The sequence below is a fragment of the Esox lucius genome, chromosome 3 (assembly GCF_011004845.1).
Source record: "Esox lucius isolate fEsoLuc1 chromosome 3, fEsoLuc1.pri, whole genome shotgun sequence".
Lineage (NCBI taxonomy): Eukaryota > Metazoa > Chordata > Actinopteri > Esociformes > Esocidae > Esox > Esox lucius.
In genome coordinates this window covers 23,433,925-23,451,306 of record NC_047571.1, presented here as the reverse complement: position 1 = coordinate 23,451,306, position 17,382 = coordinate 23,433,925, and the positions used below count along the sequence as shown (strand labels likewise).

Sequence of the window (17,382 nt, the reverse complement as noted above, 5' to 3'; positions counted from 1 at the left end):
TTCTGTCAAAACGGCATTCAGCAGTAAGTCTCTTCCTCACAGACAAAGCCGGTATTCATTTCCTACACAAGTCAAGCCTTCTGTCCCAGGCCATGTGTGTGTGTTTGTGTGTTTGTGTGTGTGTGTGTGCCAGCATGCGTCACATCTACTATCTGTTTGCGTGCTTACCAAGGTTTGTGTGCTTGCACGCTTGTGTCTGTGTGTCTGAGTAACGACACAGATCAATAACCTAAAAGTGCTCCGGCCCCACCTCCCGCCAGCTGTTTCCCTCTCCTCTTGTTGTCCCCTCTAACCAACTTTCCCTCCGGTTGGTTCCTGGCTGGAACAATCCCCTGTCCAATTGTCGGTAGGTCTTTAATCCAGCCTGCTGAAATCCCAGTAATGCAGGACAGCGTAGCGTGGCCCGGTCCACTCCTAATAGGATCTAGTGTATTAACCCTGGGGACAATACTGCCAGCTGTCGCTGACAAGAGCCCCCTATTGGCCAGAGAGAGAGGGAGGAAAGAGGGAGACATGGAGGAGGGAACGAAAGAGAGGGGCAGGAAGGGGGAGAGTGTGTGTGAATGGATATTGGGATGCTTTTAGTCCCGTGTGGAATGACAGAGAGTGCAGCTCGGTGCAGTCGCTTATTCAAGGAGGGAACCACTGCCTTCATCTCCACCTCCTGCCTCCTGCAAACCTACATCTTCTACTCCGCCTACTCCTTTTCTCTTGATCTCCTTAGCCCCGGTCCTCTGCTTAATCACTTCTCAGTCCCGCCCTTCTTTCCCCGGCTCTCCTCCCTCTCGCCCCCGAGCCTCTCCTGTCACCCGGTCAGGGGCCTCATTACTGGCTTTACATGGCTGAGTGAGTGACCAGCCGGGGACTCTGGTGGACTGGTGGAGTGAGTGTCCGGGACTGCGGAGGACTTTCCACGGGGGAGTCAGGATGGCGGTGAACTTTGCGGAGGTACGAGGTCGGGTGAAGAACGTGTGTGCGCAGAACGGGCTCCTCATCCTGTCCGTGTTGGCCGTGGTCATCGGGTGCATGATGGGGTTCCACCTGCGAGGCAAGCAGCTCTCCGACCAGGTCAGTGTCAAACAAGCTCACGCAGCTTGTGCTCTTCCCTCTCCCAACCAGTTTCAATAGTTAGCTTTGTACATAGTTACTTCTCCTGTGTTCCTCAGAGAACTGGGCTGTCTGTATTAGCCCCCCCACCCCCATCCTTGGAAAACCCCTTTTATAAGACGTGAGTTCTCACGTAAATAGCTCCGAACACTCCCCTTTACTTTACACCAGCCTCTCCTCACACAAATAGCTGTTGTCCCAATTACGTATATCCCACCTTGTCCTTCCAAGTGACATTACCATCCGTAACAGAACCCACGTGATCTGTGCGTTACCCAGAGATGGACGGGGTAAACCTCATCGTATTGGTCCAGTTATGGTGAATGCGAGTCCAAGTTGGAAGTCCCTCAGAGGAGGCATCCATGCTAAAATGCGTAGCATCCAAATTGAGTCCTCTATCCATTTCTCTGGAATGACTGCACACTCATGTTGGAGATGTATGAGGTGTGTGAGTGTCTGCTGAGAGCTGAGGGGGTTGAGAAAGAGGGCAATCCCTTTATAAGCCCATGCTTTATGTCATGCCGGAGTACAGAGGATCCAGCACAATCACTCTGCTCTTTAATGTCCCAGTACCTACGACTGCTGGCCCTGAGGCTTGAACACTGTTCTGTCTCCTGGGAGACACCACTCAGACTCATACCGTTTCTGTTTACAAAAGACCTGAGTTCCTCAGCAATTAAAAAATAGCAAAATAAAGTTAAAACTCTTCCAAAACCTTTAACTTATTCAAGGATTTGTATCGTTAGGTAATGTCAACTGATTTGGCCCCTACTGACTTGTATGGCCTTAAATTAACTTTTACTGTTTTGCTTTGTGACTATCTTTTCACATTGTGTCCTGGAGCACCACTATTATGCCATTTTAATGACTGATACAATTAAAACATGAGTCTAGTAGGATAAATTGTGACATGAATTATGTAGAATTTATAAATAATAAGAAAAAAAGTACTTCTACTGAGATTAAATGCTTGTAATATCTTACGTTTTTCATGTTGAGATAGTCAACTGACAAGACCTGGTGGATTTCAAATAACAGTCTGAAGCTCTGATAATACCACAGTACTGCAAACCACTGTAAGGCCCATAAGACTGATTGATGAAAGGCCAAGTAAGATATTTTCCTCGGTTTATGGGGTAGAGAAATTAATGAGAGCCAATCAGTAGCCAATCAGGAGAAGCATCCCGGTTGGGTTTCTAGAACATCCCATAAGGCTCCGCGTTCTGTGCAGTAGCCCCACCATCATGTATTATTCTCTGGGGCTGTCATCTGAGTGGAGAAACGACTGAGGAGAGAGTATGAATAAAATTGTAACAAAGTGGAATACAAGAGGACTCTAACAGGGCCTTGGGAGTTTTTTATTTTTTTAAAAGTATTTCCTGAATTGCTGCTTTTTGGTCAAATCATTTTAAAAGCCCTAAAACAGGTTTGTTTCAAGGTTGCTGCGTTTGTGCAGTCCCCTAAAGGCAGCTTTCCATCGGTTCTTTAATTTTGTTGACTGACTGAATGGGATGTTGATTTGAATGGGATTTTTCCTTTCTACTATTCGTCTTGCTAGTTTAGGCTGTGTTGTCCTCTTCAAAATGCCCCCTGACCAGTTCTACAGCCTCTTCAAAATGCCCTCTGACCAGTTCTATCGCCTTTTCAAAATGCCCCCTGACCAGTTCTACAGTCTCTTCAAAATGCCCCCTGACCAGATCTATCGCCTCTTCAAAATGCCCCCTGACCAGTTCTACAGCCTCTTCAAAATGCCCCCTGACCAGTTCTACAGCCTCTTCAAAATGCCCCCTGACCAGTTCTACAGCCTCTTCAAAATGCCCCCTGACCAGTTCTATCGCCTCTTCAAAATGACTCCTGACCAGTTCTATCGCCTCTTCAAAATGACTCCTGACCAGTTCTACCGCCTCTTGAAAATGTATCCCTGGCCAGTTCTATCAACTCTTCAAAATGACTCCTGACCAGTTCTACCGCCTCTTGAAAATGTATCCCTGGCCAGTTCTATCAACTCTTCAAAATGACTCCTGGCCAGTTCTATCAACTCTTCAAGCTCTGACACTTCAGTTACCATGAAACCAACAGCTTTTTTGCATGGATTATGGTGTATTATGAAGGGGAATGGGAATGTCAAGCAGGCATGCTCTTCATCTCCTCCATCTGCCATTGTAAAATGGTACTGGTTTATGAACCTCTAATGTCCTGTGGTTGGTTTTTATAATTATTTTAATTGTTTTTAAAATTTGACCAAAAACTTTACACCACATAGTCAAACTGGTCTGTAGCAAAAGGATAATCTAATATAATCTGTGGATTCCTCATTGGTGAGATTTACCAGATGAATAATTTGCTTCATTTGAGATTGAGAGACTGTGATGTCACAGCTTTTAGAGCAACTGACTCAAACTAATCCGTCCAAACACTCTAGAACCCTAACCGGGCCCGGGTCCCATTTGAGTCTCCTGATATCATGAAACAGATGCACATGACATTACTTTTACAAGATAAACCAGTGTGCTTCTCACGGGTTAACTGGTTATTCAGTTATATAGATTATTAATGGGTCACGATGTGATCAACCTCCCAAAATGTCTCTGGGTGTTAAATTCATTACATTGGGATTAGAGTGATAATTAGGGAAGTGTGTTTGTGTGTGTGTGTGTGTGTATGTGTGCGTGCCACATGCCAGCCTGTGTGTTCTTATGACAGCAGGACACCAGGGCCTGATACCAGATGTGTGTGTCTGTCTCACCCATCACATACACACACACGTAGTCATGCATGGATCTACACACACACACGCAGAAGTATGCACCCATCCATTCAGACTGATGTTTCACCGTACGTTCCCCTCGTGAAACATCACAAGGTACAAGATACCATCACGAGGTATAAGATACCAAACTTTGTTGAGAATCCTTTGCAGGCAATGACTGCTTGAAGTCTGGAAAACATGGACATCACCAAACATTGGGTTTTGCCACACCTGGAATCAACTGCAGACCTTTGATCCTGCTTAATTGATAGCCCACACCTGTCCATGAAACCGTTTTTGAGTCAATTGTCCAATTACTTTCGGTTCCTTGAAAAAAAAGGAGTGGCTACATATTAAAGAGCTGTAATTCCTGAACCCTTCCATCTATTTGGATGTGAACACCCAGAAATAAAAGCTGAGTGACTGCACCTCAAGTGCATATTCATTATTTAACTGTAACTTGAATATATTTTGGTAAACAGACAAAATAACAAAACTTATTTCGGAATCCAATTATTTCCGGGCCTAACTGTACGAGTGTTCTGCCATGGATGATAGTCAATGAGTGTCCGGTCATAGGCAGAGGATATGTTGGCCCCTGTACTGGCCAGACCCTGGTTGGGGAACGGGACTGAGCTGGCCCGACATGGTGCAGGTAGTCTGAGTCCATGGAAAGGCTCCCGCCGCTGAATGGGGTTGGTAGCTCGCTTTCAGGCACAATCAGCCCCCAGTTGTGGACCCGGGTTTTGCCGGCACCCCTGTGGCAGGGCCAGCCTCGGATCACAGACCAGTTCAAAGGATCAGCATGGCTTGCAGTACAGTTTTGGCAGTTTGAGACAGTTTTGGCAGTATTGAATGAAGTTGGTTGATGAGAGATTGGATTCAGGTGAGTGCGTCAGGCTTGTAGCTAATGAAAATCAGATGCTGTTAGTTCCATGTCCATACACAGTGTTCCTTGCTGGCTGCAATCCTATATAGGTGTCGTTGACCCATATGAAGTTCCTGCTATTGGGCCCTGGGCTCATATACAGCATAATATTCCTGTTCTAAGGTTGCATTGCCAAATGGAAGGACAAGTTGGATTGGATTAGGTGGGTTTTCTGACGTTATAAACATCTTAAATTCCAGACATAGCATTCAGTGCACTATTCTGCACTGCTCTGGTCATAAGAAGTGTACAAAATATGGAATACCCTCCTATTAAAAGTAGAACCATAGGGTTGTTCAGTTTGTCCCTATAGGTAATCATATTTCTGGTGTATAGAACCCTCTATGAAGAGGGTTCTATTATTTAAAGTTTATTCAAAGTGCCTGTATGAATGGTCCCACCCGCTATATGCAGCTGTTCGTTGAGCCAACTTTCATCGTGTGGTGTTAGGAAGCACCTAGTTAACAGACCACATCTGGTCATATGTCACGTTATGCCGGCTTGCAAAATGAAGTTTAGATGCGATTGGAATCCAGCCAGTGATAGGATTTTAAACAATTGGAATGGTTGCCAGAGCAGGAGTCAACATGCTTCTGTTCTGTTTTTACTCACTGGGTCATGAGTCATGACAAAATGTTTTGTCTTTCGTTTGAATAGCTCAGCTGGGAGCAATGTGTTCTGGAGCCTCTTGGCTCAGTGACTCCAGAGATGCGCTTTAACCATCAACTGTTCGTGGTGGACAGAGGATAATAGATGATACAGCTGGCAGCATTTTAAAATACTTCAAATTTTTCACTTTGATGGCAATGTTTTGGACAGCTACCTTTCACTCCCAATGATACCGAATGTTGAAGTAAAAATAGTTAACGGGATATTGCCATTTTTCACGTCTTAAGCTTGTGTTATTGAACCTAGCCTATGTATCCTAACTAACGTCATGCTCTGATCTGTTTGCTCTGGTGCTTCCGTAGGAGGTGAAGTACTTCCAGTTTCCTGGAGAGCTCCTGATGAGGATGCTGAAGATGCTCATTCTGCCTCTTGTCGTCTCCAGGTAGGAATGGAGGCCTGGGTAGTCAATGTCTTTCTCTTTTCTTGGATGTTTCCCAATGCTTTTGACTTTCCTCATTGTTGCAAGGGTGGGGTATATTTTTGGTTCCTTTTGAATATGAACTTTGAATATACTAATGTTAATGCAATGCTTTATAAAATATCCGGGGAGGTATGGTAAATCTGAGGACGTCTTATTGGTGTTTGATACACTCGATATGGTGTTTGATACACCTGATGGTGTGCCGGCCAAATACTGTTTCCAGCCCTGCTCCATTTTGGATTTAAATCCCCCGTGTCCTCTGTGCGCCGGCAACACGAAGGCAACAGCCATGTTGACCGGTGAAAACTAAATAACAAATCATGCAAACGGACTGATTAAATGCAGGATGCTTTGCGGAATAAGCTACTTACAGTCTCTGCCACGGCAAAGACTGGATGAGATGTTGATCCCACTCTCTTTTTCTCTCTCTGGGGCTTTCTCTCACTCTGCGCTTTTTCTCTTTTTGACCCTCTATCTTTCGCACTGAACAGAAGTCCTTAAGTCACACACATGCAGGGCAGGAGTTTAATTTAGTCATGCTAGGTGCCCTGTTCAGATAGAGGCCTATCTTGCATCAATTTTGACAGAATTCTGTCCTAGACTGGAAATTTCCGTTAGGTTTCTATGTCTGAAGAGTGACACAGGTTTCTGATATGTATTCATTAAATATGCAGTCTGGGACTTTTGCGAGTAGCTGTTTTTTAAGCCTCCCAGCTGGATGAGTAATTTGTAGTTTATATGTATATAATCTATAAGTAGAATCACTATCACACCTCAGTTAACCTTTACATTTAATTTTTTGTGTTGACAATACATTCCATAGTATCTTGCTAGTGTTATAATATTTAACAATTGGAATGGTTAAACTCAGAATTATTGCTAATGCAGGGAATCAGAAGAATATGTTTATTTACTCACTGGGTCATGACGTTTGTGGTTCATTTGAAATGCCTGGTCGGCTGGGAGCAATGAGTCCTACTCCAGGATTCATACGGGATCCTCCGGCTCAGAGGCTCCAGAGACACACTGACCATCAACTGTTCCATGTGGGCAGAGAAAGGTACAAAAAAATACAGTTTTACAATACACAACTCATTCAGTACTAGAATGCATGGAGACAGAATTAATGCAATTTATTTTATATAATGGACACAGCTCTACAGAATCTTTTACTGGAATTTTTTTTTTAAACATAATTTGACTTTAACTGAATATGAAGATTACCTAAGTCACCTAAAATGAAACACCACTTTCATAAATGGGTCCAATAATTCCAACTTCTAACAAATAGAATCGTTTAGAAAACTGTTATTTATTTCTGTTTAGCATAATAAAATAAATCCACCCATAAATGTAAATGCAAAACGTAGACATTATAACAACATAGCAATAGTGCATATTGGTAAATAATCTGGTTCAACGAATAACCCTTTCAAAATAATTGTACATTTATTGTGTGGACGGTAGCCTCCTGGCTGGTTGGTTCACTAACCCACCCATCTGCCCACCTAATGAAGGCCATCTGCCCAGGGTCTTCTGATCCCTGTTCCCCAAGTCCACTCAGGTACAGAAAGCCCACCCACCTGACCTGACAATCTGGGAAATAAACTGAATTTCCACATGGGTGTTTGTGAGGTATAGTGGGGAGAACAAGTATTTGATACACTGCCGATTTACCAGGTTTTCACACTTACAAAGCATGTAGAAGTCTGTAATTTTATCATAGGTACTGTTCAACTGTGAGTGATGGAATCTAAAACAAAAATCCAGAAAATCACATTGTATGATTTTTAAGTAATTAATTTGCATTTTATTGCATGACATAAGTATTTGATACATCAGAAAAGCAGAACTTAATATTTGGTACAGAAACCTTTGTTGGCAATTACAGAGATCATACATTTCCTGTAGTTCTTGACCAGGTTTGCACACACTGCAGCAGGGATTTTGGCCCACTCCTCCATACAGACCTTCTCCAGATCCTTCAGGTTTCGGGGCTGTTGCTGGGCAATACAGACTTTCAGCTCCCTCCAAAGATTTTCTATTGGGTTCAGGTCTGGAGCCTGGCTAGGCCACTCCAGGACCTTGAGATGCTTCTTACGGAGCCAATTCTTAGTTGCCATGGCTGTGTGAATTGGGTCGTTGTCATGCTGGAAGACCCAGTCCTGACCTATTTTCAATGCTCTTACTGAGGGAAGGAGGTTGTTGGCCAAGATCTCGCGATACATGGCCCCATCCATCCTCCCCTCAATACGGTGCAGACGTCCTGTCCCCTTTGCAGAAAAGCATCTCCAAAGAATGTTTCCACCTCCATGCTTCACGGTTGGGATGGTATTCTTGGGGTTGTACTCATCCTTCTTCTTCCTCCAAACACAGTGAGTGGAGTTTAGACCAAAAAGCTCTATTTTTGTCTCATCAGACCACATTCCTGAACTTCTTCCATTTTCTAATAATTGCGCCAACAGTTGTTGCCTTTTCACCAAGCTGCTTGCCTATTGTCCTGTAGCCCATCCCAGCCTTGTGCAGGTCTACAATTTTATCCCTTATGTCCTTACACAGCTCTCTGGTCTTGGCCATTGTGGAGAGGTTGGAGTCTGTTTGATTGAATGTGTGGACAGGTGTCTTTTATACAGGTAACAAGTTCAAACAGGTGCAGGTGCTGGAGTGAGATTATTTTGTCCAATTATTGCTTTTTTCTTTGTACATTATATTGTTATCCACTCGTATTGTCCTTTCTTCTATCAGCCAATTTCAGCATTCTATTTGAATATATAGATTGTTTACACTGAAACTAAAAGATGGGAGAGGGAGAAAGAAAGAGGGAGAGAGAGAGAGCTATACTCCTATCTCTTTATTTGGGTCAGCTATTGTCCAGATGTTTTGTCCCATGGGAAGTCACCACATTGAACCCACGCCACCACAACCCCACTTCACTACCACCTCACCTCACTACCATATTACCTCACCACCACCCCACCTCACCACCATATTACCTCAACACCACCCCACCTCACCACAATATTATCTCACCACCACAACACCTCACCACCATATTACCTCACCACCATATTACCTCACCATTATATTACCTCACCACCACAACTCACCACAATATTATCTCACCACCACATCACCTCACCATCATATTACCTCACCACCACCCCACCTCACCACCACATTACCTCACCACCACAACACCTCACCACCATATTACCTAACCACCACCCCACCTCACCATCATATTACCTCACCACCACAACACCTCACCACCATATTACCTAACCACCACCCCACCTCACCATCATATTACCTCACCACCACAACACCTCACCAGCATATTACCTCGGCACCATCCCACCTCATTGACATCCTACCTCACCATTGTACCATCTAATCACCTCTGTCTCTCTCTGCCTCTGTCTCTAAACTTCCCCATCTGCAACTATGAACCTTTTATTTGTTAATTGAGAAACTGGCAGGCAGGCTGTCAGGCATGCTACTGGCTACACCAGAGCTTATCGGGTTGAGTGGCATTGCAGCCTTAGAGCCATAACCTGCCCACTGTCCTCGTTTCCCAGCGCCATCTGCCCAGCAGCCAAACAGGAAACCAGATTATCCCATGAGCCAGAGTGTAAGGCAGCACAATCACAGGCAGCTATAGACCTCTGTACTTTCATATCCTCCATTTATTTATGTTTCAGGTTGATTTGAATCAATAACTTATGAAATATAGTTTGAGGAAGGGAAGAGGAAAAAGGAAGGAGGGGCTGACATGTACTGGAGCAGTAGTTCTCAAACCTCCTCCGCTGACACCCAACATTTATTAGATGTATCCCAGGTCTGGCACACCTGAAGCAACTCATCAAATTATCAACCCTTGACTGCTTGATTAAGGAAAGTTGTTAGGTGTCTGGGGATTGCCAGGAAAGTGGTTCAGGGCTACAAGAACATTGTGAGGTGCCTGGGGATTGCCAGTAGAGCTTTGAGAACCACAGGACTAGAGTAAACATGATCTATTTTAAGGTCACCCGGTCCTGAAATATGTTGTTGTAGCCAGGGATGCTTGTAGACTAAAGGATTTACTAGCCTGTGTCAAAGATCAGTACCATGGGGTTTTGGAAAAGGAGAAGTTTTTTTTTTTGCCGCGTCACAGGCTACACAACAGAGGAGGGTGTTGATACTGCAGGCATGAATCATGTTTCTATCTTTTTTTCAGCTACATTAAAAAGAGCCAGGTAGCAGTTTCCATACATACATCCCCTGCCCCCTCCCCCGCCCCCAGGGCATTTGCACTGCTATCTGGCCCTGCTGAGACCCTGGGGTTATGCAGCCAGAGGTCAGGAGTTGCTATTCTGTCAGACCACCTCTACTGACACATTTACAAGGCTTCCTCATCCACAGGGCTTAGGGAAGGTTTTATAAGGAAGGCTTATAGGGAAGGCTCTGTCGGGACAGCTCTGATAGTTGTGTGGCATATGGATGTGGTTACACAGTGGATCCATTTACAGGTTTCTTTTATTAGAGGGATCTACGTCTGTAAACAGCCAACACCAGACTACACTGGGTGTTGTCATTAGTTCTTTACTTCTTTTTTTATCTCTTCTGTTCTGATTACTTTGATCTGTGATCGGTTAATTTAATGAATCCTGATCATATTATAAAACAGAATGTTCTTCACTCTCAACATTGTTGGAATTAGTGATATCTCTTAAAATGTTACAGCAACATGTTTGAAAACACCTGAACTTGTGAAAATTGAGCATCTTAAAATTGAGCATCTTACTTAAAGTAGACACAACCTTAAATTTGCCGGATTACTGAAACACAACATTTTGTGATGTTTTGAAACATAACATTACTTGCTGGTTTGTAATGTCACATAATCAAGTGCTGTGGAACAGCTGGCCAGGGTCTAGCAGCACTGCTACCAAATGGTATTTCAGTGTTTCATTTCTGTTGGTGCAAAATTAGAGTACCTCGTCAGGATTCTCCATAGTTTATTATTGATTTAGTTACTTGATATTTGCTAGTTGAACTCAGGTGCTACAAGCAACAGCAGTAACAAGAGATTTTTCAGAAGAAAAAAAACATGGCAAAATGCAGTGGGAATTGGTCTGCTCACCATCAAACCCAATGTTGAACGGAATTTAGCATGACTGTTTTGATATTTCATTCATTATGATCTATTAGGACTTACAGCAAAACAAGTTGCTTAATACTAATATATAAGTGTACTTTTCTTTTTGCAAATCCACATACGTGTACTTATGGTTATTCAGAGTACTTTTATACTTTTATTTAATTAAATCCCCCTTACATATAACAAAAATATAATGGTATGTATGACTAAGTGTTACTTTAGGTATGATAGAGGTTTTTTCAGCAACTTTACTCAGCTTTGTAACAGCTTTGCTCTGAGACAGAATGACAGATTTTGGTTTCTGGTCAGATGCTCTACACCACTAGACTACCCTACAATCACTTTGTATCACTTACATTGGTGTCTACAGTCAAATACCATCCACACATAAGATCTCAGAATGCATGCATTTCTTTTCCTGGTTTCATTACACAGACATGATGTTTGAGTCTTAATACCTTGATGTAAAATGTAACACAGCTATCTGTGATGACATAGAAATAAAAGGCCTCCTAACTCTGAAATATAAACCCCTTATGGAAGAAAATCCCAAATGATTATTAGTTCAGCAGAGCAGGTCAAACATTGTATTAAAATCAGATGAAATATGAGTTTTGTAGAGAATTGTTTTTCTAGTTCATAATCCTGATGGACAGAACAGAGCTTTGGGAAGTACAAATGTCATACTTTAATTTGATCATTCTATTGTAGCAGGAATGTTTCTGCGTAGCCACAAACATGGAAACTTGCAGTGTAGTAAAGGCAGAATGATTTGCCCTAATAATTGATTGGGCCAAGAAATTTCAATGTATCATAACCCACAAACCACATTCATATTTCTTGTTCATACATCATTATTTCTTCCTCCAGCATCTGAACAAAAATCTGGTCCTTCTGTTGATTCTGTAGAACACTGCCCTCATGACTACTGTAGAACACTGCCCTCATGATTACTGTAGAACACAGTCTTAATGACTACTGCAGGACAATATCCTCATGAATACTCTAGAACACTACCCTCATGACTACTGTAGAATACTGTCTTCATGACTACTGTAGAATACTGTCTTCATGACTACTGTAGAACACTGTCCTCATGACTACTGTAGAACACTGTCCTCATGACTACTCTAGAACACTACCCTCATGACAACTGTAGAATACTGTCTTCATGACTACTCTAGAACACTACCCTCATGACTACTGTAGAACATTGTCCTCATGAATACTGTAGAATACTGTCTTCATGACTACTGTAGAACACTGTCCTCATGACTACTAAATAACACTACCCTCATGACTACTGTAGAACACTTTCCTTGTGACTACTGTATATCACTGTTATCATGACTACTGTAGAACACTGTCTTCATGACTACTACAGAACACTGTCTTCATGACTACTGTAGAACACTGTCCATGTTTGCTTGGTATGTCAGTAGTCTTACCTCATGACTATTATCAACTTAAGGCATGTTGTTGTAATCATTAAAAGCACTAATAAAACATCAATTATTTGGATGACATTAAACAGAAAAGATATTTTCAGGCAAGGTCTACTAAAGCTAAAGAGAGCAGAGACCTACAGTAAAGTCAATGAATGAAGGCTGTCATTAATGTGAGGCTTTAACCTGCTGCCTACAGTACATAATAAGATCAGTACCTGTTGGCCAAGTTAGATGACCTCTTGGCACGATTTCAGCTATGTGTCTGTGTGTTGTGTGTGTTCTTTTATGACATTTGTGCTTTATTTACTGGGACACAGGGGAAAGATAGAGGACGGTTTTTTTATGAAAGAGTGCCAGATTCAAACTCATGTTACAGTATTACAAGTGCATTGTAGACAGCGGATAAGGCCATCCTAGGAGTGTGTTTTGTCAGTGTGTATTGAGATGTGGATACAGATTGAATATATTTAAACAGAAAATCAGTCAGCTCCAGTGTTTTCTCCAAAGGCAACCTTAACCTCAATAATCTTAAATAAACATTTATGGCTGAACTTAACCTAAACATAACACCTGAACATGAACCCAACCAGTAATGCTTGAACCTAAAAGTAACATAAATTCTAATAATATGCTCAAATGTATATTTTTCCCAAACGCAACAATTTCCTTGGTGCGGACCTGGCAAAAACCCTTGTGATGACTGAATTTTAAGGTTGTACTATCTTTATGTCCCTACATGCCCACATACAGGTGGATCACACAAACACATTGCTGTCCATGTTCCCTATCCCCTAACTCTAAACCTAACCTAACCTTAACTTAATCCTAAATAACCTAACCTTCCTGCCTAAACTTAATCAAGTCCTAACACCTAACCTGTACCTAAAAGTAACCCCAATGTAACACAATTTCAAAAATTGCATTTTCCCTGGTCAGATTTACCAATGTCTGTGGGTATGTTTTTGTTCTCTTCATGTACACTGTTTGTTTACTAACCTTGTGAGGACCTTCGAAATGGAAATCCATGTTTCCTATCCCTAAACATAACTTGTAATGACTTAACTTGAAAGTAAACCTAATTCTGCCAGTATGTCCAATTGTACGTTTTATCGTAAACCCAATTCTTAAGTTGGATAAATCCAAATGTTCCTTCTTGGGACCTTCCAAAAAAACATGTGGGCACTGTCTTTTGTTGTTGTTGTGGAAACCAATGTGTTTTCTGGGCATACACTGGGCTCTTTCAGGTAATCGGATTAATGGCTATTGTCCTTATAAATCCTTTCTGGCAACATGTTTGTGCTACGAAAAAAGTGAGCGGCTCATGTTATACACCTGAGTGTATAACAAAAAACACATGAGTATATTAAAATATATATATATATATATATATATATATATATTTGCACAGTGACATGGAAAGAAATGTGGGAACACATTCTGGAGTAAAACATTCATAAAACCTTTATGAATACTAACCTCTTACAATGCCTTTTGGAAGTAAATATCAAAGAGTGTATATCCAGTCAGTGATGTCTGTCTATCACAAAATATTAAAAGAGGAAAGACTAGAGTATATACCCCTCAAATCTTTATAAGGTATGTCTGTACAACAGCTCCAACATCAGCCACCTGATGCCTCTTTCACAGTCCTGAATGGGGTCCTTTTCTGTGAGCCTTGGTCTAAAGCAGTGCACAATATATAGAGAATGGGATGCCATTTGGGACGCATTCATTGTTCTCAGTTCTTTTCATAATTTCTCAGAACCATACATACATACATGCGCACACACACACACATGCATGAACGCACGCTTAGGCTCTGTTCTGCTGAGGTGCATGTGTCACCCAATTACTTCTACCTAGTTCTGTGGGCCTGTGTGTGTGTGTGTGTGTGTGTGTGTGTGTGTGTGTGTGTGTGTGAGTGTGGATGTGTTGTATCCAGAGATTCAATTTGAACGGGGCTCGTCGGTTATTATGTTCCATACGAGAGCCTAAGTACATTTGGTTTTGTGAATTTTGTCTACTACAATATCTGATTTAAATCTGATCAGCCAATCGACAGATATCATGAAGTAATATTTTTTTATTTACCATCTTGTAGTAGGAGACATACGTAGCTTGATTCCCTCAATTTGTCTTAGTTTGGCTTAAATTGTTGATTATAACGATTATGTCTTTAAATTATATGTTCCAAACGCATCTGATGGGAAAACATGTTTCTCAAATTGCACGTGCAGATTCATGTGACAGAAATATCTGCAAGAAATCTTGAAAGAGTGGTGATCTAAGCACATAACATCTATCATGGATTGCTAATATCACTGGGATGGTGCCTTTGATTGTGTGTATACAGGTGTTCCAACTGAATGGGTGTGTCCACACTTTTGACTGGCACTGTACACAAGTGCATTTTATCAGTGCCTTATGGTCTTATGAGTCTTCTCAGATACCCCTGCAAATAATACCCCCTGTACTAGTAACCCTGGTTGGGAACCGCATCTACTACAACAGCAAAGTCAGTCGGTCAAAATTATCAAAAGTTTTCAACATGATATGAATAATCACTCAATGCAGTGTGATTAACATAAAAAACAATGGCAGTGCATTCTAAATGTACTTTTAAAGTAGAGACTTCTGCTCCATGAATAAAACTCAGCAATTACGAGTCACAGGTGCAATAACCAACTCTGTTGAAATCAACCGATGTGAAGTCTGATCAGTTCTGCGGCAGACATTCACATTAAAAACAATACTTGTCTGATGTCTAATGTTTCTTTTTCTATTTTTGCTGCATCCCACCGACTCTGGTTTCTGAAAAATGAAATTACTTTTAATGAATGTTTTTGCTTTCATTTGTTTTACTGCACGTACGGATTGTTCCTGTGTCAGAGGAAAAAGTAGTGTTGATTAGTCATCCCCCAGTGTTGTTAGCTTATGAATATGGTATGCGTTCTGAGATCACACTCTATTCCGCTAAGGCTCTGGTCAGTGGTAGAGTCCTACATGGGCTGCCTTTTGGAATACTGACTGAAAAGGTCAAAGTGCCTGACTGACCCTAATTCAATGGACAACATAAATGGCACCACAATTTCCTTCACCTCACTTGAGACTAGCTGAGTGAACTATACGTGTAGATACTTAAGTCCCCAGGCCCCATTGTATACAAATCTCAGGGCTCCATTGTATTCAAATCTGGATACAGAACTGCGTCACATTAATGGAGCAGCTGCATAGCAAAAGAGACAGTAGATTGCAGTGCAATTTGGTCACCCCATTGTTCAGAAATGCTATTTTCCCCCCTGAGGATTTTTTTGATGTCACATATCATAGCCTTCATTCTGTAGTACCAGTGTGACATCAAATCAATCCAATCGGAATCTGAGAGAAAATTATTTTAAGTGTACTGTATTCTCCCTAAATATTTCCTTTGGTCTTCCTTGACATTGACATTAAAATTATTCAAAAACAACCCTCTATCTTTATTTAATTTGCAGATTACTGACAAGTGATAGGAAAGGAGTGGACCTGCAATCTATGGAATTATATCACAGTTTAGGCATCAGCTACCGACACAGTTTGTGCCTAAGTTGCACATTTTGACCCAGCTCCCCTTGGGGTGTGGAGGCATTGTTTTATCCAGGCTGTAGTCACAGCACCGTAAACCAGGGTGTGGTCACAGCACCGTATACCAGGTTATGTTCACAGGACTGTATACCAGGGTGTGGTCACAGCACCGTATACCAGAGTGTGGTCACATCACCGTATACCAGGGTGTGGTCACAGCACTGTATACCAGAGTGTGGTCACATCAACGTATACCAGGGTGTGGTCACATCACCGTATACCAGAGTGTGGTCACATCACCGTATACCAGGGTGTGGTCACATCATCGTACACCAGGGTGTGGTCACAGCACCGTATACCAGAGTGTGGTTACATCACCGTATACCAGGGTGTGGTCACAGTACTGTATACTAGGTTATGTTCATAGGACTGTATAACAGGGTGTGGTCACAGCAGTATATATCAGGGTGTGGTCACAGCAGTGTATATCAGGGTTTGGTCACAGCAGTATAAACCAGGTTGTGGTCACAGCATTGCATACCAGTGTGTGGTCACAGCAGTGTATACCAGGGTGTTGTCACAGCAGTGTATACCAGGGTGTTGTCACAGCAGTGTATACCAGGGTGTTATCACAGCAGTGTATACCAGGGTGTTGTCACAGCAGTGTATACCAGGGTGTTGTCACAGCAGTATATACCAGGGTGTTGTCACAGCAGTGTATACCAGGGTGTTATCACAGCAGTATATACCAGGGTGTTGTCACAGCAGTATATACCAGGGTGTTGTGCAGATTATGTATTTAGTGGGACATTGTTAAGCACAAATGTGTGCTCTTAACTGAAACCAGCTTTCTGTAAAATATTTAAATAAATGTTTTACTAATAGCAACAACCTTCATCACATAGTTATATCTCTCTCCCTCTCTCTCCCTCTCTCTTTTTCTCTCTCACCCTGTCTTTCACTCATTGCTGTCAGCAGTTTCATTACCTCTAGTCAGACTCTTGTTGAATGTTATGTAGCTCAGGGTACACCAATTTTCTTGCCCAGTGCCCTCATTTTCACATTAGATTTTTTTTGTATTATTGTTATTAATAATAAATACATCTAAAATTGCTTAATTTTGATTAATGTGAAGGAACTGGGAAAATGATGACTATATACAGCTCCAGAAAAAATGAAGAGACCACTGCACCTTTTTCTTTCCTTTCCAAAAAAGTTGAAAAGGAAAGTTTTGTGTGAGGAACAGAAGTGTTCAATTTGCAGTGGTCTCTTAATTTTAACCCTTCTTTTCCTCACTTAAAACCTTTTTTTTCAACTTTTTTGGAAAGGAATGAAAAAGAAAAAAAAAGAAAAAAA

The 17,382-nt window shown here is 41.8% G+C and overlaps 1 protein-coding gene across 3 annotated transcripts in view; it reads left to right on the top strand.

Annotated features, from left to right (window-relative positions):
* The first annotated feature begins 487 nt into the window (after positions 1 to 487).
* The window catches only part of slc1a7a (solute carrier family 1 member 7a), a 30,845-nt gene continuing 13,950 nt past the window's right edge, over positions 488 to 17,382 (top strand). Inside the window, exons 1-2 of one of the 3 annotated variants that reach the window (XM_010891513.5) lie at positions 488 to 1,068; positions 5,756 to 5,835. In XM_010891513.5, the coding sequence (XP_010889815.1) occupies positions 928 to 1,068; positions 5,756 to 5,835 (221 nt within the window). In that variant the 5' untranslated portion in view covers positions 488 to 927. The other 2 variants (XM_034291592.1, XM_020043920.3) reach the window with 2 other exon arrangements.